Below are 26579 nucleotides of genomic sequence, written 5' to 3' on the forward strand. Positions count from 1 at the left end.
CCAGCTATTCGAGAGGCTGAGGCAGGAGAATCGCTTGAACCTGGGAGGCGGAGGTTGAAGTGAGCCGAGATCATGCCACTGCACTCCAGCCTGGCAACAGAGCCAGGCTCCATCTCAAAAAAAAGAAAGATCTTCACGTTAAGCAGGCTGTCAGAGAGGGGCAGGTGGCAGTCCCACGTCTCAGGTCTTGTGCCACAGTAACAACTACAAACATGCAGGAGAGGACCTCCCTATTTAAGGGTCACTTGGGGTAGGGTGTCCTAATTTCATAGTGTTGAGTTTGATTGGGTGCCTCAGCTGACTCTGGCGGCAAGGACAGTTGCACAGCTTGGCAGGACGTTGGGGTTGAAACAGGGCTCTGTAGAGGGACTTCTTATCTATCTGGGTCAGCCTTAGCCAGACCTAGGCAGCAGCCAACTGTGGTTCCTCCCTCACTCCTCAGAGACAGGGTTCTGAGCAGAGGCTCCCAGAACGCTTTGTCCTGGTAGTTGTCGTGACAATTCTTGCCTATTCTCACTGTCACTCCTTGGAATAATACAAAAAGACACCAAAGCTGGTTTCTGTTCAGATGGCTGTAGAAAAGAGAGCACCTGGGACCGGAGGTGGAGTGACCCATGTCTCTGTGGGGCCAGCCAGGTGGGCTGTAGGTGGCAGTGCTCTCTCAGGCTGTTCCTCAGGGCCCAGGTGTGTCTAGGTGGCACAGGTGGAGGAAGGACAAAGCCCTGTGCCTGGGCGCTGTCCCCCTGTCTGCCATCCTGCTTCTTGTGGGGAATACAGGTCAAGCCTGTTCCTGGTGGAGAAATGGCCTGAGGGTCTCAGCGGGGCTGCAGCTGCTGCTTCCTCAACACCGCACGTCTCTGTTTCCCAGGCTTCCTGTGGCTTCTGCAAGAACTTTTGAATCAATTCTCCTTTCAGCCTTCCCTGCAGATGTTTCCCTTCAAATAAAATGTTCTGTAACTCCATCTGGGCTTGTTTTCTGCCCCCCAGATAGGCCCTGTGCAGTGGGCCCTGTACAGGCCGGAGCCCACACCGCTCACAGGGCAATGAGACCATACCTTCTCTCCTGCCAGCCTGCCAAGCCCAGCATCTCCTTCCTCAAGGTCGCGCGCACCTACAGAAGGCGGGTTGCGGGCAGCACCCACCAGGGTGAGGGGGCTGCACAGGCTTGTCTGGCAGGTGGAGAAACCCCTTTCCTGGTACCCGCCTCATCTGGACAGAAATACTGGCCCCATCAGACACTCATGACACTAGAGGAGTCTCCTCTGAGCTGTTCTTTTTTCTCCCTTTCTCAGCCCGACCTGCTGAATTTCAAGAAAGGCTGGCTGACTAAGCAGTATGAGGATGGCCAGGTGAGTGTGCAGGGTTGCCGTGGCCCCTGACAGGTCTGGGGGCAGGGTGAGGGTGAGCTGGCCTTGTCCCCAGCCAGTCTGTGAGTGCTGGCTCCATGCCTTCCTCCTCCATGCCCCTTGTCTCACGGACCAGGGCTGTGGCTGAGACTCCCATCTGCTCCTAGAAGTGCAGGCACGCAGCCTTCATTTCTGCAGTCGGAGGTGCTCTGGAGGGGCACTCGGTAGGCCTGTCTGCTGACGGCAAGGGAATCTTGGCCTCAGGCTTTAGGGATGCCTTGTAACACTAGCCCCCACCTGGTAGTCTTTCCTAAAAGTTCTTCAGAGGCCTGGCTTCCCCAGGGGCAAATAAAGTCTCTGGCTGTGAGATTGGCTTGTGTTTCCATGCAAGCCAGCCAAGTAGACAGTAGCCTAGCACTGCAGGACTCTCATGCCCGAGACCCCTCAGCTGCAGTGGCAGTGTTAGCCTTGGAAGGAGCAAACATGGTATATTCTTGCCATCAGACTCAAGCAGGAAGAGCCATCTGAGGCTGGACCTGCCAGCCCACCTTGACCCTGTGCCATGGGCTGGAAGGCCAGGCCTCCCAAGGAGGCATGAAGAGAAGTCTGCTGGGTCCTTACCTAAGAGGCCCTGATGCCCAGCCCATCTGCACTCCCTTCCTGCTTCCTGAGCTGCTATCCCAAGACATCCTCTTTCTTTCTCCTCCATATCAAATGCCCTTGGCCTGGCATGAAGACTCAAGTTCCCCTCCTTACTGCTCACAGTGAAGACTTGGTCTCTAGCTGGTTAGTTACCCCTGCTGGTTAGGGGGCCACATGGCCATGGCTTGCGGGTTGCCACCTGCAGGTGGAGATGCCATTTCACAGCCACCTTTCTGTTCTGTTGGGCCCAGCCTGTTGTCTGCAGCCTCTGTAGTTATTGAGGACCTCACGGCCTGGCCACCAGCCACACCACTGGTCGTAGAGTCCACAGCCAAGGCCTGCTCAGCTATCTGTGCTGCCTCTTCACTGGAGGGTCGCAGCTTAGTGAGCATTCTGAGGGAGTGAGCGCATGGCTGCCTGCAGTCCCAGCGGAGTCCTCTGTGTGCCGTCAAGGAGGCGCCAGCCTGTCCCCTGCTTTCCCTGTGCTCTGGGTGGGTCCCACAGGCTCTGGCTGCGCATCGCCATGGTGTGGCAGGTGTGCTGTTATAGGAGTTGGTAATCAAGTCATTTTTCTTTTCTTCCCCCTTAGTGGAAGAAACACTGGTTTGTCCTGGCCGATCAAAGCCTGAGATACTACAGGGATTCGGTGGCTGAGGAGGTGAGTGTCTGGGCTTTGCTTCTGCTGTGGAGATAGCTGGAGGGGTCCAGGCGGCATCTGGGGCTAGTAGATCTGCTTCCCCTTGGGCTAATGTCCCCACTTCTGAGGACGACGCCCTTTGGTGGTGGTCCCTTGCCGAAGGTGTATCCATGTTGCCCTCTTGGGTTTCCCAGTCCTGACCTGGTGGGAAGGTGAGCACAATACCAGCCTTTATCCTTGTGATCATTTTCCTGGCTGTGATGCTGGGCTTCGTCAAGGCCCTGAATTAAACGCCCAGTGCAGTGGATTCGGGCAGCTTTTGTTTTCTCTGTTCTTTGAAAAACACTGAAATTTGAAAACTGAGGATGAAAAATTTTGTTTTTTCCACGAAGAGATTTCGTGGTAAATGGAGTTGGAAGAATTGAACTACGTCTTGTGCCCTGCCTTCTGGACAAAGACGGGATATGATAGATGAGCTTTGTTGGGCCCCTTGACAGTCCTGATTCTGTGGTCAAAGACCAACTAGAAGAGGCTTCACCTACAAATAAAAATAACCTCTTCTAAACAGTTTGGCAAGTCTCTTTCGCCTTTTCCCCAGTAGTTCCACTCCAGGAATCCCTCAGATATACTCACACGTATGGAAAAACGTCTGTGTTTCAGGTTAGTCATTCCCACACGTTTGTAATAGCCAGATGATTGGAAAGAGCCTAAATACCCATCATTAAGGGCTAGAGTATGTATTAAATACTCTGAGCCAGTCTTTACAGACTGAAGGGGAAAAGGCGGTAGTGATAAGAAGTAGGGGTAGGAGAGTGTGGGCGGTGGGCCTCTGGTGGTGTCCAGCGTTGGGGAAGTAAGGAGCCTGTGTAAGTGTTTGGTTGTGTGTGCATAGAAGAACACTTCCGAGTGTGATCTGTAGACCTCTGGGGGTCCCTGAGGCCCTTTCAGGAGAGCAGTGATGGTTAAAATAATTTATAATATTAAGATATCATTGACTTTTTTTTACATGTGGCCATCTGCACTGATGGTGCAAAAGCAACGGGAAGTAAAGCCACTAGTACTGGGCACAGCCCAAGCTGCAACAACAGGCTGGACCAGTGGTCACTGGATTCTTCACTGCCATACATTTTAAATAAATAATGGTTTTAAAATAAATAAAGGTCCTTGAAGGAGCAGCAGAAGTTACTGATTTTATGAAGCCACAATCTTTAAATGCCCATCTTTTCAATATTCTGATTTGAAATGGAAAGTAAGCATCACCTGGCTGCATACCAGAGTATGCAGGCTTTCTCGTGGAGAGGACTCGTGATTGTTTGAGTTGCCAGCTGAACTAGCAGCTTCTTTGTGGAACACCATGTTTACTTGAAGAAAAACTGGTAGGCAAAACTGTAGTCATTCATTTTGTGTGTTTGGCATATATTTTCATGAAAATGACCCAAGTTAGCTCATTCCTCTAAGGAAAACAACTGACAGAGTTTGTTGCTGGTGATATAATTTGAGCTTCTAACCAAAAATTAGAACTTGGGAAAATTTGTATTCACCATCATGAACTTCCCTTTACTTACACTCTCCTGATGAAATAGGTGGTGGTATTAGCAAAGGCGATATTTTGATCTTGCATAATGAAATGTGTAGACAATTGGAAGCTATGCATAACTTAATATTTTCCATGTGACCAATACCACATGCTACAAAAGCATGCGTGGGTTTTAATGTAACAGAACAGAGAGTTCATCGGCATGAATTCAGATACCACATTGCAGTTAACCTTTAAGAGCTACTGCTTGTCAAAGAACAGCCACAACTACTTGAAAAAGCTATTAAAATACTTCCTTTATTGTCTGGTGAAGGGCATTTAAAGATTGCGGCTTCATAAAATTAGTAACTTCTGCTGTTCCTTCACCTTCCTACAGTGGCTCACGCCTGTAATCCCAGCACTTTGGAGGCCGAGGCAGGCGCATCACCTGAGGTCAGGAGTTTGAGACCAGCCTAGCCAACATGGTGAAACCCTGTCTCTACTAAAAATACAAAAATGAGCCAGGTGTGGTAGTGGTCATCTGTAGTCCCAGCTACTTGGGAGACTGAGGCAAGAGAATCACTTGAACCCAGGAGGCAGAGGTTGCAGTGAGTCGAAATCATGTCACTGCACTTCAGCCTGAGTGACAGAGCAAGACCCCATCTCAAAAAAAAAAAAAAAAAAAAACCCTTCCTGTATTGAACAGATGGAATGAAGAAATAAGAATCCAGCTGTCCTTTCTGAAGACAGATGTTAGAGAGATTTGCAAAAATTCAAAGCCGTGTGACTCTTATCACCGATTATTTAATCAAATTTTTACTTTAAAATGAGTTTATTTTATTCTCAAATGAACAAATATATTTGAATTTTTCATTTCTATTAATATATTTTTTCATATGTATTTAAATACATTTTTTATATATTTAAATACATTAAATATATACATTTGAGTCTAGGATTTCGAGGCTGCAGTGAGCCATGAGTATGCCACTACACTCCAGCCTGGACAGCAGAGTGAGACCCTGTCTTGGGGGAAAAAAAATAGAAATGGGAGCAGATGTGGCAGTCCGGAGGATATTAAAAATACATTAAAATATATTAAATACATTAAATATATAAAATATGTATTTTATATATATTTTAATTTCTAACATGGTAAATACCATCAATAGATGAAATGCACATAAACTCTTCTAGGGTCCCCAGTTTTTAAGAGTATGAAAGGATTTCAACAGCAGCATGTTTGAGGACCACTGGCGTGGACTATCTTTAGCTGGATACAGAGACAAATGGTGGTGTGGTTGCACCCAGGGAGGGGCCTGGGTCATACAGTAGTAGGATAGACAGTATCCTCACTTGTCGGTGTGTATACTATTAAAAATAAACTCAGTGCAGGAAATCACTTATGGAAATTTGCTCACCTAGGCCTTGATTCTGCTTCCTAAAAATCTCAAGACATTCTCATTTCTCTCTGCAGGCAGCCGACTTGGATGGGGAAATTGACTTGTCTACATGTTACGATGTCACAGAGTATCCAGTTCAGAGAAACTATGGCTTCCAGATCCATGTGAGCCCAGGGATGGAAGTGGGGCCACAGGCTTGACAGGCAGGGACACGTGTCAGAGTGCCTGATGTCTGGGCTGGGGGCATTTCTGGACAGGCCTGATGCAGTGTGTGTGGTCAGCATTTAGTCTTTCCCACTACCCTTGACACCTGTGTCCTGTGGCACCTGACCCTCTTCCCCAATTCGTGATCTGAACAGTACATTAGATGTTAGTATCTTTTTTCTGAAGACTGCTTAAAGATTTTTTGTTTCTGAAGGTTCTTTTTTTCTTTTGTTTTTTATAATGCTAGAGTTGGGGCAGTTGGAAGGATGTGGGGTATGGGGAATAAGAATGAAAGTGTTAGTCAATTATTTACATCGGTTTTTTACTCACTTATTCATCTGTTTGTTCATTCATTTACTTACAAGGCTATTTTTTCCCAAAATCTTGTGAGTTACTCAGATGAGCAAGGCATTGCCTTGTTCTCAAAAAAAAAAAAAAAAAAAAAAAAAATCTTATTGATTGGACAAAATGGTTCTCACTGGCTGTTTCTTCAAAACTCTGTGGATTAAGGGCTGCCTGCAGTCAGCCAGACTCCAGATTAAGGGCACAATTTTCCGGACTGCCACATCTGCCCCCATTTCTTTTTTTTTCCCCGCAAGACAGGGTCTCACTCTGCTGTCCAGGCTGGAGTCTAGTGGCACACTCATGGCTCACTGCAGCCTCAAAATCCTAGACTCAAACGATCCTCCTACCTCAGCCTCCAGAGTAACTGGGACTACAGGTGCATGCCACCATGCCCAGCTAATTATTATTATTATTATTTGTTTTTTGGAGAGACAGGGTTTCACCATGTTGCCCAGGGTGGTTTTGAACCACTGGGCTCCAGCGATCCACTTGCGTTGGCTTCTCAAAGTGCTGGGATTGTAGGCATGAATCACTGTGCCCAGTCCTGCCGCCACTTCTGACACCAGTTGTGAGTCTGGAGGTTTCCAGAACCACCTTCAGTTTTGAAAATTCACTAGAATGACTCACAGAATTCAGGAAAATAGTATCTTTACAATGAGTTTTACTGTAGAAAAAGTATACAAGTCAGAACCAGCCAAAGGAGAGCCATGTGGAGTAGAATCTGGGACTGGGGGAGTCACAGATGCCAAAAGTTTCTGCATCCTTGGGGACACAGTGTTCTCTTAGCCCTGATGTGGGGCAGCATGCAGAGTATTGCCAGGAAGCCCACCTGAGCCCTGGTGTTGAGCTTTAGGAGGCTATGTAGCTGCTGTGGTTGATGGAGTTATTGTCCTCATGGTTGAACTCCACCTAAAGCCCTTCCCGCCATGGTCGGCTACTTTCACATGGTGCAAACCCCAACCCTCTGATTTAATGGGTTTCCTCTGATTTCCTGCTTCTGGCCAGGCCATCCTCCACCCTGAGTTGTCTTGTCAGCATGAAGTGTTAGGTGGGGTCCCAGGGGACCACCATGAGTAATAAAGACTCTAGTCATCTAGGAAATTCCAAGGTTTGGAAGTTCCCTCCCAGGAGCCAGGACAGAAGCCAGGCCTCTCTTTGGGTAAAGTTAGTTCATCACTTGCAAGAGCTTTAAGATGGGTGGAGAGTGTGATGAGTAGAGAGTTGCCCCCGTGGGGCTGCACCCTGGCCCTGGGACTTGGTTTCTCACAGAAGGCTAGACTCTGGTGGGATCACCTGTAGCAGGGTCATACCTTCACATTTTGGGGCCCAGAAACTCAATTGTATTGCTGTTTTGAGAGTTGATCCAGTATTTGGGGCTGACTCAGATTGACCCAACTTAGGGGAGACTGAAGTAGACCCAAAGGCCCGGGTGTTCATTTACTAAGAAAATCCTGGCTGCCAGCCCACTGGGCTGCTGGCTGTGGCTTCCTGCATGCCGGCATCTGCGAGAGGAGCTGAGTCACAGTTGGAGGCTGCACTGACAGCCTGGCACCAGGGCGAGGTGTGAGTTCCCTGCTCTTAGTGGCCTGAACTGCTCAAGTTTCGAGGCTCCTCTGTCCTCAGCCCCTGTGGGAGGGGTAGTCAGGCATAGTGCCTGGTGAGCCTCCTCTCCTGCCATCCACCTCACATCTTCATGAGCAGCTTCCTCCAGGCGGGGCACACCTGAAGTCTGAGAACTCACCCCACTCTCCTAGTGACAAATGAGGGCACCAGCCAATCTCACCCACTGATCAACCCCTCCTTACTTCACCCTGGTAGGGCTTATCCTGATGACTTTCTGTGAACCCCAACTACTGAGAGTTCTAAGGAATGAGGAGGTCCTTCCAATGTGGAGAAGGCTTCCTGGGGGAGGCTTCCTGGAGGAGAATCCCTCAAGGCTCAGCAAGAGGGCTGAGTTTGAAAACATGTCCCAGACTGGACTCCAGACCTGATGGCACAGAGAGCACAGAGCCAGTCTGGGGCTAGAGTGCTGGGTGGAGGGTCAGGTTGGCACTGGTCCAGTTTTGTGGAGAGCACTGAAGGGTGTTAGAAGATGCCAGACAGTTGTGCGTTCGTGATACACATCTGGCAGGACATGCAGGTCCATTAGAAAGGAGCCAGACAGGCTGGCACAGTAAGGCTGGGCAAGAAAGGTAGGAGCGGCACCTGGGAGTAAGAGTTGAGGGGAGGGCCAGGACCCAGAGCATGGCAAGGCCCCGCCCGCTTAGAAGCCAGCAGAAGAGCTGACGTCACAAAAGCAGCGGGGGGGATCCCCTGGAATTCCGGCTGTGATCCATTTGAGGCATGATGGGCTCTCAGAGAACATTAGGTAGCCGCTGGGAAAGAAAATTCAGCTGGAGAAAACAGCTCTGTATGGAGCACTGAGGCCAAACTCCAGCAACGCCCGCACCTGGGGGTGGAGAAGGTGGGGCCCCCAATTCAGCTCATGTGGACGTGAGAACTGATGAAGGAGGACCGAGCTGAGCAGTGGCGGTGACTTGATCGGGCATGTGGAGGGGCAGGTCAGGTCCCTCCCAGCTGTGCTTTGTGGCACATCAGGCCAGCGCGTGATCTCCTGTTTTGATTTCTGACCAGGCCACTAGTGCCCATCTGAAAACCATCCTCATGATTGCATCCTGCCGTCAGCTTCACTACTGACCTGGTTGCTGAGTCTGCTTGTGAGCAGCTCTCAGTTAAGGGCTGCAGCCCTCGCTTCTATTGGGCAGGTGCCTGTAGGTGCAGAAGCAGGCCTCCAGCTCCATGCAGGCCACTGGCCCTCCCCTTTCCGAAGGTACCCAGGCAGGTCTGCTTAGGGGCGCAGCAGTCATGTCCCAGAGCCATGTGCTCTTTGCTTCTTTGTCCTACCTGCTGCCCCGTTCCCCGCCCAAAACAGGCTCCTCCCCTGCTGCCTTGGACAAGCACCTAGGACAAGCCCTAAACTCCACCTCCATCCAAGCAGGAGTCTAGGGCTTATCCTAGGTGCTCCCCAACCCAGCCAGCCAGACACCGTCCACTGTCCATACCCCTTTTGTTACTTCTGAGCTGCCCTATCCCCTGCCATTACCTTAATTCTCATCACTTGGACAGCTGCAGTAACCACCCAGCAGGTATCCCTGCCTTTTCTCAGTGTCACCAACAAGACCCTGATACCCCTTGTTCTTAACCATTCTCCGGGCCCCATCATGCCATGTGCCTGTGTGGGTTCAGACTGCAGGCGCCACTCCCCACACCCAAGAAGCACTCCCTTCCCCATTCCCCACCTCCACCGCTGCTCAGCACTTGCTGATTCTGCCCTTCCCCTAAGTCTGGGAACTCTTTAAAGAGGGGTGCAGTGGCTGGGCGCGGTGGCTCATGCCTGTAATCCCAGCACTTTGGGAGGCCGAGGCGGGTGGGTCACAAGGTCAGGAGATTGAGACCATCCTGGCTCCACTAAAAATACAAAAAATTAGCTGGGCGTGGTGGTGAGCACCTGTAGTCCCAGTACTTGGGAGGCTGAGGCAGGAGAATGGCGTGAACCCAGGAGGCGGAGCTTGCAGTGAGCTGAGATCGCGCCACTGCACTCCAGCCTGGGCGACAGAGCAAGACTATGTCTCCAAAAAAAAAGGAGAGAGAGAGGGGTGCAGCATCCTCCTCTGTCTGAATGGGCAGGCTGCTGGTGCGTAGTGGGTGCTCAGTAACTGTGAGCTGACCTTACTGAGAGAAGATACCGGATTTACCATTGCCACAGATGCATGTCCCTCCCATGGCTTTGCCGTCTCCTGCTCTCCAGCTCCCTCTTGTCCCAGTAGTGGGCACATGTGGTGCTCCTAGAAGGGTCACCCAGTCACAAGCTTTCTCCCTGTGGGACTTTGTACCCAGTGCAGGAAGCTTCTTTGGAGATGGAGGGCAGCAGGTACCCTAGGGGACAGTCACTGATGGTGCCTCATCTTTTCTCTGTAGACAAAGGAGGGCGAGTTTACCCTGTCAGCCATGACGTCTGGGATTCGGCGGAACTGGATCCAGACCATCATGAAACACGTGCACCCGACCACTGCCCCGGATGTGACGAGGTAGGATGGTGAAGATGCCAGGTAGCCCCTTGTGCATCCTGTGGGTGCCACTCCCGCCAGGGCAGTATCAGACTCAGGTCTAAAGTCTGAGACCTGAGCTCAGTGCGTCGCAGTCTGCTGCTCCTTTCTTCTGTGTCCTGTTGCTCAGGTTCCTGTCCCAAGCACATCAGAACAAACATTTCTGGTTCTTTTCCTCTTTTAAGCCCAGATGTTTTCATCCTGCGGGTAGTGTGTATGCTGGTCATTAGAGCTAGGTTTTGGTGGAGAATCTTCCATCTGTGTCAGCAGGCACCTGGCCAGACCAGCCTGAGCCCCACAGTCAGTGCTCTCAGGCCTTGAGCTCTGCTGGCATGAGGATGGCCCCATGTGCAGCATCCATAGGCCACCCAGCGCTTCTTTGCTTTGGCCTTCTTCTCACCTCACTCCTACGTCTATTTGATTTCTGTGCAGCCAAGTTGAAAAACCCTCTCTTGTGTTAGCAGTCTGTGGTTCATGCGCCTCAGATTTTGCTTTGGGCTTTCTTCCTCCTGCCCTGAAGGTTAAAGACCTAGCTCTCATTTTAGAAGAAAGTGGAGAATCAGAAGACTCAGACATATCCAAAAAAAAATCAGGGAAGATTCCAGTGTAGGGGCTGGTCCTTTGAGGACCAGAACTCTGCTGTCCCCACCTCAAGGCTTCAGAGCCTCCATGCATCTGAGCACCTGTGGTGCCATTTCTCAGATCATGTGATGTAGATTACATCTCAGATGTATTTCTTGTGCTATGGGTTAGGCTGCTTGGGTATGGCAGTGTCGCAGCAGGGGCTGTCCTTGGAAGCTTTGACCTAAAAACACATTCTTTTTTTTTGAGATGGAGTCTTGTTCTGTCGCCCAGTCTGGAGTGCAGTAACGTGATCTCGGCTCACTGCAACCTCCACCTCCTGGGTTCAAGCAGTTCTCCTGACTCAGCCTCCCAAGTAGCTGGGATTATGGGCGCCCACCACCATGCCCCGCTAAGTTTTGTGTTTTTAGTAGAGACAGAATTTCATCATGTTGGCCAGGCTGGTCTTGAACTTGTGACCTCAGGTGATCCACTCGCCTCGGCCTCCCAAAGTGCTGGAATTACAGGCATGAGCCACCGTGGCCGGCCTAAAGGCACATTCTGTATCCAAACCTTTGCCTCCTTCCTGCTGACTCCATACCTCTTTGCATAAGAAGAAAAGAACACCTAAATTGATTATTTTCTTTTTAGTCCTCTTTTCTGTGTCTGTCATTTGTTCATGACTTCATTTATTAAACAAACACTGTCTAGTAAGGCCAAGAGGCCGTGGCCAGGACAGGTTGCCCTCTGTCTCTCAGGATCCTGTTCAGAGAGCTGGCTTGTTGGTTAGGGACAAGTCCTCTGCATGCACAGCCAGCAGGAGGCACCCAGGGCTGCCACAGGCTCTCCCCCGCCCGCCAGGGGCCACATCCTGTGGTGGCCTCAGCTACTGCCTCCATGGTTCTCCCGTCAGGAGCAGACACCCAAGCTTGGCAAGCTAAGCACTCTTTTCCAAGCACCTTTAGGAAGCCCCCAGAGCAAAGTGAGAAAGGCCCCAGCTTCTTTGCCCAGGCTGTTGGCAGCAAACAGAGCTTATCACAGGGGTCCAGGACGGGGAGTGGTGGGCGTGCATGTGGGTGGCTGGCCTGAGGTCCTCTGCTGCCCCTCTTCCTCGCCAGGCCTGGGCTCGGTGCTGTAGATGGGCCATCCTGGCTGGAAGAAGTCAACTTTGGGATATCCCAGGGCAGGTGTCAGGAATGCACCTGTGCACATGCCTGTGCCTGCACACGGCTCAGGAGAGGTGCCTCCACACTTGAGTGCCTGCTTCCCTGCATGCAGGGGCTTTGGGCCCAGGGAAATGAATGAGGGGACAAGGGTTTTGCTCTCCTATGAAAGCTGACCTGGCAGTTGGCCTCCTAATAATTACTTCATAATCTAGCATATCTGTGTAGTCTGGTAGAGTGCTCACCCTCTACCAGTTTGTTTTCAGCATTTATTCTTCCTCTGTGTAGGCTTTTATTATTTGAGGAAAAATGTGAGTTTTTTAGTGCTGCCAGGCAAAATCACAAGGAGGCATGAAAACAGAAACTACAGTTTCAGAAGCTGCTGTCCTCATCCTGCTCTCGTCGCCTTCTTGAAGTGTGGGAGTGGGGAAGTTGCAGGGCACTTCCTGCCTTTAGTGCTGGAGGAGCCTTGTGGGGAGGTTTCTCCTGGGGAGTGCGGCCAGTTCTGGTGTGGCTGTGACTTTGGCGGCTGTCAGGGCCCGGCTGGGGGCCTCCGTGCACACCCTGCCCTGTGTGTCATCCTGACACTCTCCATGGCCAGAGATCTGCCCTGTGTCATTTTCCTCCAGATGTTAGCATGCTCTTACAGTGGACACCTGCAGATCCCCCTGCTCTGAAGCACTTTGCCTCTCACCCGATTGCTGCCTGGACAGGTGACCCTTGCTTCAGGTGGTGATGGCAGCCATTTCCTCTTTTCGTTGGTTCTCTCTTTAAAGACTCCTTTCCTTTTGGACCTGATTGAAACACATGTGCTCCCTGGAGCTCCTCCTTGGGCCCTCACTGTTCCGAGGTGGGCTTGCAACTGCCTTCTGAGGGCCTGGGTGAGATTAAGGGCCACTCAGTCAGCCTCGGACCAGCTGGCAGTCTCTGGGGGCCTATCCCTAGAGTCTACAAACCTCTGTCTCAGACACTCCCAGCCTCCTTGACAAATTGCCATTGGCAATGTCCCTGTTCCTCCGCTGCTGCAGACAAGGCCTCCCCAGGAATCTCTGCTTCTAGCAGATGGGGACTAGGCATGGTGGATTCCTTAGGCAGACCTGGCTTCACTCCACTTACTGCAGGGCAGGTAGCAGTGCCATGAGCACGACGTGTGCAGCTTATGTCCCGTTGCTGGCTGCTGCTTGCCTCCTCAAGGTGGCGGGTAACCAGCAGCTGGATTGGGCTTTTAAAACATAGATTTAGGCTGGGCACAGTGGCTCATGCCTGTAATCCCAACACTTTGGGAAGCCAAGGCGGGTGGATCACCTGAGGTTGGGAGTTTGAGACCAGCCTGGCCAACATGGAGAAACCCCGTTTCTACTAAAAATATAAAATTAGCCAGGCATGGTGGCGCATGCCTGAAGTCCCAGCTACTCGGGAGGCTGAGGCAGGAGAATCGCTTGAACCCAGGAGGCAGAGGTTGTGGTGAGCCTAGATCGTGCCATTGCACTCCAGCCTGGACAATAAGAGTGAAACTCCATCTCAAAAAAAAAAAAAAAAAAAAAAAAAAAAAAAAAAAATCTGCTCATGTTACCTGCTTATTAAAAGGTAAGCCCTTCTAGAGAAGTGCTAGTTTTCCCTCATTTTGTCACCACTGTCCAGTCCAAGGATGCACAGAGGCCAGGCCTTACCAGGCGAGTACAGTGGCTATGCCCAGGTGCAGCCTGATGCAGTTCTTGGCCCTGAGCAAGGCAGGGCTGGCCCGTCCTGCCTGTGAGGCTATGGGAGTCCTGGGACTCCCCTGGTTCCATACCCTGGCAAAGGGGCCACCCCAGTGAGCCCCTCACAGCACCTCTTCAGGGATTAGGATAGAAAAGGATGTGGTGCCCACAGGGGCTGGGTCGTGGCTCAGCATTGCCAGCTTCTGCCTGGCAGGCCACACTGTCAGAGTCGCCCCTGACAGTCTTACGTTCATCCTCCTGCTCCACAGCTCGTTGCCAGAGGAAAAAAACAAGAGCAGCTCCTCTTTTGAGACATGCCCAAGGCCTACTGAGAAGCAAGAGGCAGAGCTGGGGGAGCCGGACCCTGAGCAGAAGAGGAGCCGCGCACGGGAGCGGAGGCGAGAGGGCCGCTCCAAGACCTTTGACTGGGCTGAGTTCCGTCCCATCCAGCAGGCCCTGGCTCAGGAGCGGGTGGGTGGCGCAGGGCCCACTGACACCCATGAGCCCTTGCGCCCTGAGGCGGAGCCTGGGGAGCTGGAGCGGGAGCGTGCACGGAGGCGGGAGGAGCGCCGCAAGCGCTTCGGGATGCTCGATGCCACAGACGGGCCAGGCACTGAGGATGCAGCCCTGCGCATGGAGGTGGACCGGAGCCCAGGGCTGCCTGTGAGTGACCTCAAGACGCATAACGTCCATGTGGAGATCGAGCAGCGGTGGCATCAGGTGGAGACCACACCTCTCCGGGAAGAGAAGCAGGTGCCCATCGCTCCTGTCCACCTGTCTTCTGAAGATGGGAGTGACCGGCTCTCCACACACGAGCTGACCTCTCTGCTGGAGAAGGAGGTAATAGCCTGGGGCCAGATCCTCCCCCTGCTCCCAGCAGCCTTTCCAGAGCATCAGGTGTAAGCTGTGGCCTTAGGGGTTCATCTACACAGTCCTAACCTCGAGGGACTTGCAGACCCCTAGGGGAGACAGACGCACAGATGAGTCCTCATAGTTGAGGCAGACCTGAGAGCTGTGGGAGCGTGCCACTACATGCAGGGCAGGGAAGGGGGCCTTCCAGGCACAGAGGAATTCATCCCATGGTGCGGGCCACTGCCATTGAGAGGCAGGCGGCGTTGCAGGGCCCCCAATGGTTTCCTCGCTCTGACTCCCGACGGCAGGAGGGGCGTGAGCAAGGTGAGGCTTTTGCGTTAGGCAGCGCTGGCTTGGCCAGGTCAAAGCTGGAGGCAGAGATCAACCCCAGGTGCTCTTACAGTGGCTTGGGGATGGCTGATCAGATCTGAAGCCAGGGACATCCAGCAGGAGATGACAGCTGGGTCCCAGGTCATGAGGATGTGAAGCAGAAGGCAGTGGTGAGGCGGGGTAGGCCGTGGATGAAGGCTGCCCTGTGACTGTCACTCCTCCATGAGGCCCTCAGTGCACCTGGGTACAGAGATGGACAAGCTGGCCCCCAAACTATAAAATAAGATGTTATTTCATTGAAATGTATCCAGAAATCCTATCTGCAGAACTACAGCGGTGGATTCACATGTCTGGACAGGGAGTCTCGTAACCAGGGACGTATAGCATTACGGTTTTTGTGGAACTCCTTGTTTCACTCTCCATTTAGGGACAGTTTTCAACACTGTATTTCAAATGTGTTCTCTTACGTAAGTAGCTTGTTAAAGATTTGCCACTTGGGTATGCCTCATGCTTCTCATCTTTTTTGTATTTTATTAACTGTATGAGGCTGAGTTATCACCAGCACTAATACTTGTACTTTTTCATTTTTCCCATCCATTAACAAATAACAAAGGCAGGATGAAATAAAATAACAGTTGAAACTCACATTACTTCAAGCTACCAAAATGGACCAGCCAGCAGGCGACATACTGGTTCAACAATCTGAGGGGATCAGTCTTCACTGTTTAAAAGTCAGGGGTCAGCTGGGCGTGGTGGCTCATGCCTGTAATCCTGGTACTTTGGGAGGCTGAGGTGGGTGAATCACGAGGTCAGGAGATCAAGACCATCCTGGCCAACATGGTGAAACCCTGTTTCTACTAAAAATACAAAAATTAGCTGGGTGTGGTGGCACGTGCCTGTAGTCCCAGCTACTTGGAAGGCTGAGGCAGGAGAATCACTTGAACCCAGGAGGCAGTGGTTGCAGTGACCTGAGATTGCGCCGTCGCACTCCAGCCTGGCGACAGAGCGAGAGTCTGTCTCAAAACAATAAATAAAAGTCAGAGGTCTCCCCACCTCTCATAGCACAGCCTGGCAACAACCTGGGTGGCACTGGCGTGACTGCCCACCACACACACAGCTCCACTCAGCACGAGCTCTGGAAGCAGGATGGGTAGCCCTGCACACGGCCAGGCATCAGGAGGCACCTGGGAGGTGTGTGGGGCAGAGGTGGACAGATGAATGAGTAGCTGAAGCTGTTGAAAGCAAGAAGAGTGTAAAACAGCTTACTCACGGGTGTCCACACCTTGTTTGAGAGAACTGTGGGAACCGTTTTTGCAAACAGAACTTTGTGGAATCCATCATGTAAAACTGGTCAAATGGAGTGATTTCAGTTGAGACCCATTGTGGGCCCTGGAGTGAGGCCTGCTTGAGGCCACCACTCGCAGTGGTCCCTGTAGAGCCTAACCTGGCCTGTGTGACCAGCTAAGGACACTCAAAGGACCCCATGGGGTGGTCTTCCTCTAGATGCAGATGCAAAACCCTTGTTCCCCAGTGGACACAGCCCCCTTCTCAGAAATGAACACCCCCTATGGGCCTTGGCGCCTGTATAGGGCGTGCACGTTGGAACCTTGATCAGGTGTGGGAATTATGTGGACACCCAGGGCTGCCTGGAGTAAGAAGGATAAGGTAGTTCCTTGGTCCCCAGAGGGTACCGGGTCTGCCATTATTACTGATGGCTTGCATTGGAACCTTCACTTCCAAATGCTGCTGGTAAAGGCCATATCAGCACATCTGCTGAAATGTGGAGACTCCAAAACTCTTGGGCCACATGGAAGACCAGTGAAAGAGTCTGTGCTGTGCAGCTGCTTTGTTTATCATTGTCATTTTGCATAAAAGTGTGTGTGTCTTTTTGCCAACAGCTGGAGCAGAGCCAGAAGGAGGCCTCAGACCTTCTGGAGCAGAACCGGCTCCTGCAGGACCAGCTGAGGGTGGCCCTGGGCCGGGAGCAGAGCGCCCGTGAGGGCTACGTGCTGCAGGTAGGATGGAGGGGCTGCTGTGGCCCATGGTGCACTCAGGAGCTTCAGTGTGAAGGGTTCATGCTTAGGCAGGCTAGGAGTGTGCAAAACTTGTCTCAGCAGGGGCCACCTCCTGGGAGCTCACGCCCCTGGGCTCTTCTGCCACAGGACTGGACTCTCAATGTGCTGGGGGCACGGGGGGGTGGTGTTTTTCCCTCCTGGTATGACATTTTGGGGAATCTCCCTGAAACCTCTGTATCTAAGGACTTTTTTTTGGTAATAAAATCATTGTGGTGCCCTTTCCCTTTAACTCTGAAAGTAGCCAGTGTACATTTATTATAAATACCATATATTTGCATGTGATTTTTCATAGTTTTCACTATAGTAATATTGGGCCTATTGTACAGATTGAAGACATTGAATCACACAGCAAGTCCAGTGCCTGCTTATAACCAACAGCAAGTCAGTGACAAAGCTAGCACTGGACCCCATTCCCATCTGTGTCTATACCACATCTGCAGGCAGACCTGGGGCTCTTACCACTACTAGTCCAACCCCGGGATACCTCCTCTGAGATCCTGTACCACAGAGCCCTGGTATAGGGGTGTTACAAGGCTGGAGCTAACCGGTCCAAGGGCAGGCCTGTGTCTGCTGACTTTCTTGCAGCATGCCAGGCCCTGTGCCAAGTATCGGGCATAAAACAGATATACTCCTGTCCCCATTGAGCGGTAGGGGAGATTGTGATAGGAAGATTGATACATAAATACTGCAGGAGAAGTGAAATGGGGTACCAGAATAGGGAGCCTAAGTTCTCAGCAATGGCTAGGGTATAATATTAGAATCAGGGTCCTGGGTTCAAGACTTGGCCCTGCTACTGACCCCCAAAGCAAGTGCATGTGTCCCCCTCCTCTACAGCGGCAGCCTGCTGCCTGTGTAGACTTTGACCCAGGGATCCCTGAGGGTCCTTCCAGCTCTTAGACCCCGAGTCTCTGTCATGTATTGAGTGTCTACATTTCCAGACCATAGTGCACTGACCTTGGTCTGAGTCGTCCCAGGCAGCAGATGAAACGGGCACTCGGCTGGCCTCTGACCATAGTCCGCCTCTTTGCAGACTCTCTGCTGTTTCTTCTCCTGCGTGCTCCTTGGGCCTTCTGTTCCTCTCTGCCCCACGTTCCCTAGACTCTCCTCTCCAGCCTCTTCTGCCATAGTCATTGCCATGCCCAGTTCAGACCTGGTGACGGTGGGCCTCCCCGCCAAGGTCATTTGCGCTTACCCTCCAGGTTTGAGGAGCATCTTTTTAATTCTTGATTGGGCCTCAACCTGTAAGAATTGATTTCAAATCAAGTGGTAAAGATACAAGTTCAGCATGCCAAATTCGAAAATCTGAAATGCTCCAAAATCCAAAACTGAACGCTGACATTATGCTCAAAGGAAGCGTTCACTGGAGCATTTCAGGTTTTGGATTTTTGGATTGGGGATGCTCAACCAGTAAGTAGAATGCAAATATTTTAAAATCCGAAATAGTTCTTGTCCCAAGTATTTTGGATAAGGGATACTCAACTTGTACTAGCAGTGGACGTTGCACATTGCTAACCTAGGAACCTGTCTCTTTGTCTAACTTGGATAATTGCATGAGCCTACACTGAAGCCCCTGTTGGTCAGCACTGGGCAAAGCTAGTCTTTAATACCTTTTCCCTAAGTCTAATAACCTGTGACTTTTCACCACCCTTTGTACTTTGGAAATGCTTTTAATCACGACTCAGAATGCGCAGGGGGTCTGTGGGGTTAAGGATCAGGAGCCAGCTGCTGGGGTGGGTGCTACACTAACTGCTGGGAGGAGCTTGCATGGTTTGGACATTGAGCGTGAAGTGTAACTTGAACTTAACTGAGTGTCACATCTGTGGCTTCCCCGGCCAGCAGACCGAGAGGGAGCCACAGGCAGGCCAGATTCTTAGGCTGGGCTCGACTCACCCTTGTTTGTGTTGTTTTCCCTGCATTAATGAGTTCTGTCTCTGCATGCCTTTCAGTGTGGGGAGTTTTGTTTCATTTACGTTGTGTTTTGTTTTTGCATGCTTCACTTTTTCTCATTTTGAACTCCGCAAAGGTTTGTTTGTTTTGTTGGTTATTGTATTTTACTCCATGGTTTCCGTTCCCCCCTCGTTTTGTCTTCTTACAGGTAGAGATTAGTTTTTCCTGTTACTCTAGAGGACTGACTACACTTTCCACAGGAAAATGTTTGGATGTCACCTTGCTGACATCTCCCGAGCGTTACCTTCCTTCCTTCTCCTCCTGTCTTAGAAGGAAGTGGCATCATTTACCTACACCTTACGTCCTGCGCTTGTTTAGGATTTGTTGTCAAGACTGCATACTTTTTGTTTTGTGAAACAAACAGCTGCAGGTGCTCTGCTCCTCCTGCCTGTCCCTCTTCCTGGCGCTCTCTTGTCCTTTAGTCTTTGTTTTGCTTCTCAGTGTGTTCCATTATTCAGTTTTGTTTGGTTTATTTCTCCTAGAAGCTATTTGGTTAAAGCTGTTTTCTGATGTTATTGTCCATGTTTTCTGTTTACCTGGAAGCAGCTACTTACTAAAAAAAAAAAAAAAAAAGAAAGAAAGATAATTTGTTGGATTTTTTTAATGGGAAAAAAGATAAAGTTGTGCAAAGGATAAAAGCCAAAGCCATCAAGGAGCTTTCTGTGGTTGTTCCTGGCCAGAGGTGTGACACTCAGAACTGGGAGGCCCGAGTGTTACTAACCAGTATTTAATCGGTTTTTTTAAGACTGAAGTGGCCGCCTCCCCATCGGGTGCCTGGCAGAGGCTCCATAGAGTCAACCAAGACCTTCAAAGTGAGCTTGAAGCCCAGTGCCAGCGCCAGGAGCTGATTACACACCAGATTCAGACCCTGAAGCGTAGCTATGGGGAGGCCAAGGACACGATCCGGCACCACGAGGCTGAGATCCGGAGCCTCCAGGCACGGCTCAGCAATGCGGCCGCCGAGCTAGCCATCAAGGAGCAGGCGCTGGCCAAGCTCAAGGGCGACCTGAAGCGGGAGCAGGGCCGGGTCCGCGAGCAGCTGGAGGAGCGGCAACACAGCGAGGCAGCGCTGAGCAGCCAGCTGAGGGCTAGCGAGCAGAAGCTTAAGAGTGCTGAGGCCCTGCTGCTGGAGAAGACGCAGGAGCTACGGGGCCTGGAGACACAGCAGGCACTGCAGCGGGACCGGCAAAAGGAGGTCCAGAGGCTGCAGGAGCGCATTGCTGACCTCAGCCAGCAACTGGGCGCCAGTGAGCAGGCCCAGCGGCTGATGGAGGAGAAGCTGCAGAGAAACTACGAGCTGCTGCTGGAGAGCTGTGAGAAGGAGAAGCAGGCATTGCTGCAGAACCTGAAGGAGGTGGAAGACAAGGCCAGCGCCTATGAGGACCAGCTGCAGGGCCAGGCACAGCAGGTGGAGACCCTGCAGAAGGAGAAGCTGAGTGCCACTTTCGAGGGCAGTGAGCAGGTGCACCAGCTGGAGGAGCAGCTGGAGGCGCGAGAGGCCAGTGTGCGCAGGCTCGCAGAGCACGTGCAGAGCCTCTGCGATGAGCGGGACCTCCTCAGGCAGCGGTTCCAGGAGCTGACAGAGCGCGTGGCCACATCCGATGGGGATGTGGCTGAGCTCCGGGAAAAGCTGAGGAGAAGAGAGGCCGACAACCAGAGCCTGGAGCACTCCTACCAGAGGGTCTCCAGCCAGCTGCAGAGCATGCACACTCTGCTGAGAGAGAAGGAGGAAGAGCTGGAGCGCATTAAGGAAGCACATGAGAAGGTTCTGGAGAAGAAGGAGCAGGACCTCAGTGAGGCTTTGGTTAAAATGGTTGCCTTGGGGAGCAGCTTAGAGGAAACAGAAATTAAGCTCCAAGCAAAAGAGGAGATTTTAAGGAAATTTGCAAGTGAATCTCCAAAGGACATGGAAGAACCACGGAGTACCCCTGAAGAGACAGAAAGGGATGGCACTTTGCTCCCAGGCCAACCAGTCCAAGTCGCTAGGGCCCCTCTGGGCCTCCCACACACAAGGCTCGAGGATGAGGACGAGGACCTGGGGGCTCCTCCGGGGGAGGAGTACGGTGACGGCAGCCCCAGTAGGGAAGAGAGCGTGGTGCCCCCAAAGTCAGTGGAAGTTCTTGACAAGGAGGGCCATCAGCAGGGCACAGCCAAACTCGACCAGGGGGCACCTGGTGTTAAAAGGCAAAGAATCCGGTTCTCCACAATCCAGTGCCAAAGATACATTCACCCCGAAGGGTCCGAGAAGACCTGGACCAGCAGCACATCTTCCGACACCAGCCAGGACCGGTCACCCTCGGAAGAAAGCATGTCCTCAGAGCCTGCACCCAGTGTACTGCCTGCACCTGGCGACTCTGACACATACCTCTCTATCATCCACTCCCTGGAGACCAAGCTCTATGTCACAGAGGAAAAGCTCAAAGACGTGACCGTGAGGCTGGAGAGCCAGCAGGGTCAGAGCCGTGAGGCACTGCTTGCACTACACCATCAGTGGGCAGGCACCGAGGCCCAGCTGCGTGAGCAGCTCCGTGCCAGCCTGCTCCAGGTTGGTGCGCTGGCCTCCCAGCTGGAGCAGGAGAGGCAGGAGAGGGCCATGAGGGTTGAAGGGCATGTTGGAGAGCTTGGGGACTTCCAGGTCAAGAACAGTCAGGCCCTGATGTGCCTGGAAAATTGCCGAGAACAACTGAGATCTCTGCCTAGGGCCAGCCAGGAGGATGAGCAGGACGCACGTGCAGCCTCCCTGGCCAGTGTGGAGAGTGCGCTAGTCAGCGCCATCCAGGCGCTGCAGCACTGGCCGGTCCCAGCCGATGGCGGGGCCCATGCACAACTGGAGACAGGTGGCACCGAGGAGAACAGGAAGCCTGCCTCCCTGCAGCAGTGCCCCCAGCCTGAGCTGACAGAGCAGGAGCGGGTGAGGCTTCTTTCTGACCAGATTGCTCTGGAAGCCTCGCTGATCAGCCAGATAGCAGACTCCCTGAAGAACACAACATCAGATGTCTCCAGAATGCTCCAGGAGATTTCTTGGTCAGGACAGCCACTGATGGAATCTGCTGGGGCCCCCGTAGACACCTGGGCCCGGAAGGTGCTGGTGGACGGTGAGTTCTGGAGCCAGGTTGAGTCTCTGAGGAAGCACTTGGGTACGCTGGGAGGAGAGGCAGTCGGTGCCTCAGGAGACGGGCAGCAGAGCATCCCACAGGGCCTGGCCCCCATTCTGGCCAATGCCACATGGGTCAGGGCAGAGCTCAGCTTTGCCACACAGTCAGTGAGGGAGTCGTTCCGCCGCAGGCTGCAGAGCATCCAGGAGACCCTGCAGGGCACCCAGACAGCCCTGCGGCAGCACAAGTGCCTGCTGGGGGAAATCCTGGGAGCCTACCAAACCCCAGACTTTGAGAGAGTGATGCAGCAGGTCTTGGAAGCCCTCAGGCTTCCAGCGGGCCATGAAGATGGTGTGCAGCTGTCCTGGGACCTGAGACCCTTAGGAGAAGTCCTGGGCCGAGACTCAGACAGCTCTCAGGAGCCCTTCCATGTGTCTGACCAGAGCCCTGGGGCCTTTGTTGCTATTCAGGAGGAGCTTGCCCAGCAGCTGAAGGAAAAGGCCAGTCTCTTAGAGGAGATAGCTGCTGCCTTACCATCTCTGCCACCTGTGGAATCGCTGAGAAATTGCCAGAAGCTTCTCCAGGCATCACAGAGTCTCTCGTATAACACTTGTTTTGGAGGTCTCGGTCAGTATTCTTCATTGTTGGTTCAGGATGCCATTATCCAGGCCCAGGTGTGCTATGCGGCCTGCAGAATCCGGCTAGAATATGAGAAGGAGCTCCAGCTCTGCAAGGAGTCCTGGCAGACCCGGGAGCCCTCCTGCTCAGAGCAGGCACAGGCAGCCCAGGCCCTGAGGGAGGAGTACGAGGAGCTTCTCCGCAAGCAGAAGAGCGAGTACCTGGATGTGATCGCCATCGTTGAAAGGGAGAATGCAGAGCTCAAGGCCAAGGCCACCCAGCTAGACCATCAGCAACAGTGTCTGGAGGATGCAGAGAGCAAGCACAGCATGAGCATGTTCACCCTGCGGGGCAGGTATGAGGAGGAGATCCGGTGCGTGGTGGAGCAGCTGACCAGGACTGAGAGCACACTGCAGGCTGAGCGCAGCCGGGTCCTGAGCCAGCTGGATGCCTCGGTCAGAGATAGGCAGGACCTGGAGAGGCATCATGGCGAGCAGATACAGACCCTGGAGGACAGGTTCCAGCTCAAGGTCCGGGAGCTGCAGACAATCCACGAGGAGGAGCTGAGGACCCTGCAGGAGCACTACTCGCAGAGCCTGAGGTGCCTTCAGGACACCCTCTGCCTCCACCAGGGGCCGCACCCCAAGGCCCTGCCGGCCCCTGCCCCCGACTGGCAGGCCACCCAGGGAGAGGCTGACTCCATGACTGGGCTGAGAGAGCGCATCCAGGAGCTGGAGGCCCAGATGGACGTCATGCGGGAGGAGCTGGGACACAAGGACCTGGAGGGCGACGCGGCCACACTGCGCGAGAAGTACCAGAGGGACTTGGAGAGCCTTAAGGTCTTAACGCCCCATTCAGTTTGCAAAGCAGATCCTCCTTGATAACGGGGTGGGTGTGGGGATGTCTGGCTCAGCTACTGTGCAAACAGAATTGAGGGGATGTGCTGCTGTCCCTCTACTTGCTGACCGTGGTGTGGTCTCAGCAGGGCCTGGGCTGTGGGCTTAGCCTCTTGTTCGGCATCCCCTGGCGTCCTCCACCAGAAGAACTAGCAGGAGGGCCGCCAGGGTCCCTGGTAGGAGAGGAGCATGTAGTCTTCCCAGCATTTCTCTGCCTTTAACCTAATGTGGCTTCTCCGTATTCCTGAGAGTAGTCCCCAATCCCCTTGCCAGCCTTGCCTCCTTCCTGCCCCCGCCCCCCAGAACCTCACCTGGCCCAGTCCCAGCCCAAATCTGAGGCAGCTGCCTGAGGACAGCCTTGCAGTCACAGCAACACCCCAGAGAGCTAGGGCCCGGTTGGAGGGCAGTCTCCCCCTGATTGCCCTAGGAGAGCACAGTTGGGCAGAGGGTCCCTCTCTGGAACTGGCATTTGATGTGTGCTCTGGTGAGAAGAGCTTTCCCACTGAGCACAGCCTCCAGCCATTCCTGTCCCCTTCCCCAGGACCTTTACAAGTAGCTTTTCCCCAGAACTGCCCTGCACCCCCGCCCCTGAGGTCCTGGAGCACAAAGGCGACATGCCAGGCCCTGGGGGTGGGGGTGGGCTGAGTGGAGGTCCAACTCTCTGGCCCCACTCTTTGTAGCTACAGACCACACCCACCATGTGTGGCTGCCAAGCGTCATCCCTTAGACTCAAAAGTTTACCATGATACCTGTGCCCTTACATTCCTCCCACTCAGGAAGCTGCCCCAGTAAATGACTGGGATGACTAGGCCCCTCAAAAGCCATGTTCAGGTGGCACCTCCCACGCTCATGTGGCAGAGCCGGGCGCACACACAGCCAGCACCATTGTGCAGCAAGCTTCTGACTCCCATGCGGCTGCCACTGCTCCTGCCCGCACATCCCCATGGCCACTGTCCAGCAGGACACCTGTTTTTCCCAGCCCCTTACTCCTGTAGCTCTGAATGGAAACAGCAGCTCACACGTCACCTCTGTGTGACGGACTCAGCCCCACCAAGACACACGGGTGTGGTTGTCAGCGAGCACCTCTGGAGAGCTGAGAAGCCTTTTTTTTTTTTTTTTTTTTTTTTTTGAGACGGAGTCTCGCTCTGTTACCCAGATTGGAGTGCAATGGCGTGATCTCAACTCATAGCAACCTCCACCTCCCAGGTTCAAGCGATTCTCCTGCCTCAGCCTCCCAAGTAGCTGGGATTACAGGCACTCACCGCTACGCCCGGCTAATTTTTTTTGTATTTTTACTAGAGACGGGGTTTCACCGTGTTAATCAGACTGGTCTCGAACTCCTGACCTCAGGTGATCCACGCGCCTCAGTCTCCCAAAGTGCAGGGATTACAGGCGTGAGCCAGAGAAGCTCTTTTTCACCATTCTTTCCCCAAATCAGTCAAAACCTTTTAAAAACTATTATGAGTTGTGAGAAGGTTTCAACAGCTATCTTTTGAAAGTGTGTGTATGTGATGACACTGTGGTCAGTTCACCAAAAGCAGCACCCAGATGGTGCCAGGTGCACCTTGAAAAGTTAATTGCACAAACCTTTGCTTTGACCCCAAACATGCTTGCTAGTGTCCTTCCTTGCAGCTTCCCAGACAATCAGCAGGGTCCACAGGGGCAGGGCCTGGGCACAGCGATGCCCTGCTTCCTGTCTGCATCTGTAAGAGCCCCCTCCACACCGAGACTGCTTTAGGTTTGCCAACCAGGTGCAGGCGAGGCCTCATGGAGGTGCCATTATACCACCAGTGAGCAAGAAATCAGAAGGGAGAGGACTGCCTCATGTTGAGAACTGACCAGAGATTGTGCTGGGCCAGTGTCACCAGCAGGGAGAAACAGATAATGCAGGTCAGGATGAGGCCCCTCCCAAGGGCTTGGACACTGTCCACTCCCTGCTGCCTTAGCTGCCATTGCATAGTGTCCCCTCCTGTGCCTGGGAGCTTCTAGCCTAGGTGTGGGGTTCTCACCCACCCCTGCAGACATACAGAACTTGTAAATAGACAGCACCTATTTACCTATGAAACTGAGATTTCATCAGTTTATGCAGATTTCCACTTGGGTCGTTGGGGACAGGATCTTGGCCTAACAGCCATCCTCTAACATCCACAGGCTTCCACCACACCACAATTGTAGTCATCGAGGAACTTCTTTTGGTCCCAGGAATGATTGGCTTAAATTAACATTTGTTTGCAAGATCAATTATTTTTTAGCATGTAGTTTCTCTCCAAAGAAGCAACTGGGTCTTTAAAGATGTCCCAGTGCTTCTGTTAGATTTTTGACTCTTACCTGCTTAATATTCCAAAGCACTCAGATCAAAATAAGGCTTTTCCCAGCAAGTAGACTCAAAAAAAAAAAAAAAAAAAAAAAAACCTAAAAGATCTATTAATACTAGTTGTGCTCGCTTTAGCAGCACCTCTACTAAAATTGGAATGATACACAGAAGATTAGCATGGCCGCTGCACAAGGATGACACACACATTCGTGAAGTATTCTATATATTTTTTTAATTAAAAAAGACCTATTAGTTAAATGTGTTAACTGAGAAGCCACATACGAACCAAAGCAAGTGGGAGGGAGAAAGAAGAGCTCAAACTTGGGGTCTGAAGACCAGGAGCTCCAGAGCTCCGAGCTCCTGCAGCCATCCTGAGGTGTGAGGGTGGCAGGAAGAGACAGCTGCTTCCAGGTGGAGCCACTGGGAGAGGGGGTGGGATGCCCAGTTAATAGTGGCAGTAGCTGAGCCATTTGCCCAGAGCAGCACATAGGTTACAGTCAAGTCCAGACTGACCACGAGTTTGGAAATACTGCCTGAGGCTCTCAGAGATGGCCATCGCTAAAAGTGGGCCCAGAGAAGGATACCCGTGCATGCTGATAGGATCTCTTGGTATCCTTTCTTGAATCCACATGCAAGAAGATTAACCAAGTGATGCAGGCTGTGAGCCCAGACTGGGGAAGCCCCCACACTTGAATTTCGAATGGAATGTGGCCACGTTCTTCCAGTTTTTAAAACTCAGCGAGAGGCCCAGTCCCTTCTCTGAAGCAGACCACGTGAAGGATTTAGACAGAAAGTGTGTGCCTCCGTGCTCAAAATAGCTGCACACGCA

At 52.4% G+C, this 26579-nt stretch overlaps 1 protein-coding gene and 1 non-coding gene across 4 annotated transcripts in view; both read left to right on the top strand.

The window, feature by feature from the left end:
* The window catches only part of MPRIP (myosin phosphatase Rho interacting protein), a 150475-nt gene that overhangs the window by 102165 nt on the left and 21731 nt on the right, over window positions 1–26579 (top strand). For 2 of the 3 annotated variants that reach the window (XM_010370933.2, XM_030922514.1), the window contains exons 10-15: window positions 1293–1349; window positions 2578–2646; window positions 5619–5708; window positions 10072–10181; window positions 13893–14463; window positions 16704–16820. In XM_010370933.2, coding sequence (XP_010369235.2) covers window positions 1293–1349; window positions 2578–2646; window positions 5619–5708; window positions 10072–10181; window positions 13893–14463; window positions 16704–16820 — 1014 coding nt within the window. Of the gene's footprint in view, window positions 1–1292; window positions 1350–2577; window positions 2647–5618; window positions 5709–10071; window positions 10182–13892; window positions 14464–16703; window positions 16821–19572; window positions 23380–26579 lie in introns of all 3 variants that reach the window. The other variant, XM_030922515.1, reaches the window with a different exon arrangement.
* LOC115895100 lies at window positions 25873–25979 on the top strand. Its single transcript, XR_004055291.1, has one exon. It is a non-coding gene; the product is annotated as a U6 spliceosomal RNA (small nuclear RNA).

The sequence above is a fragment of the Rhinopithecus roxellana genome, chromosome 19 (genome assembly GCF_007565055.1).
Source record: "Rhinopithecus roxellana isolate Shanxi Qingling chromosome 19, ASM756505v1, whole genome shotgun sequence".
Taxonomy (NCBI): domain Eukaryota; kingdom Metazoa; phylum Chordata; class Mammalia; order Primates; family Cercopithecidae; genus Rhinopithecus; species Rhinopithecus roxellana.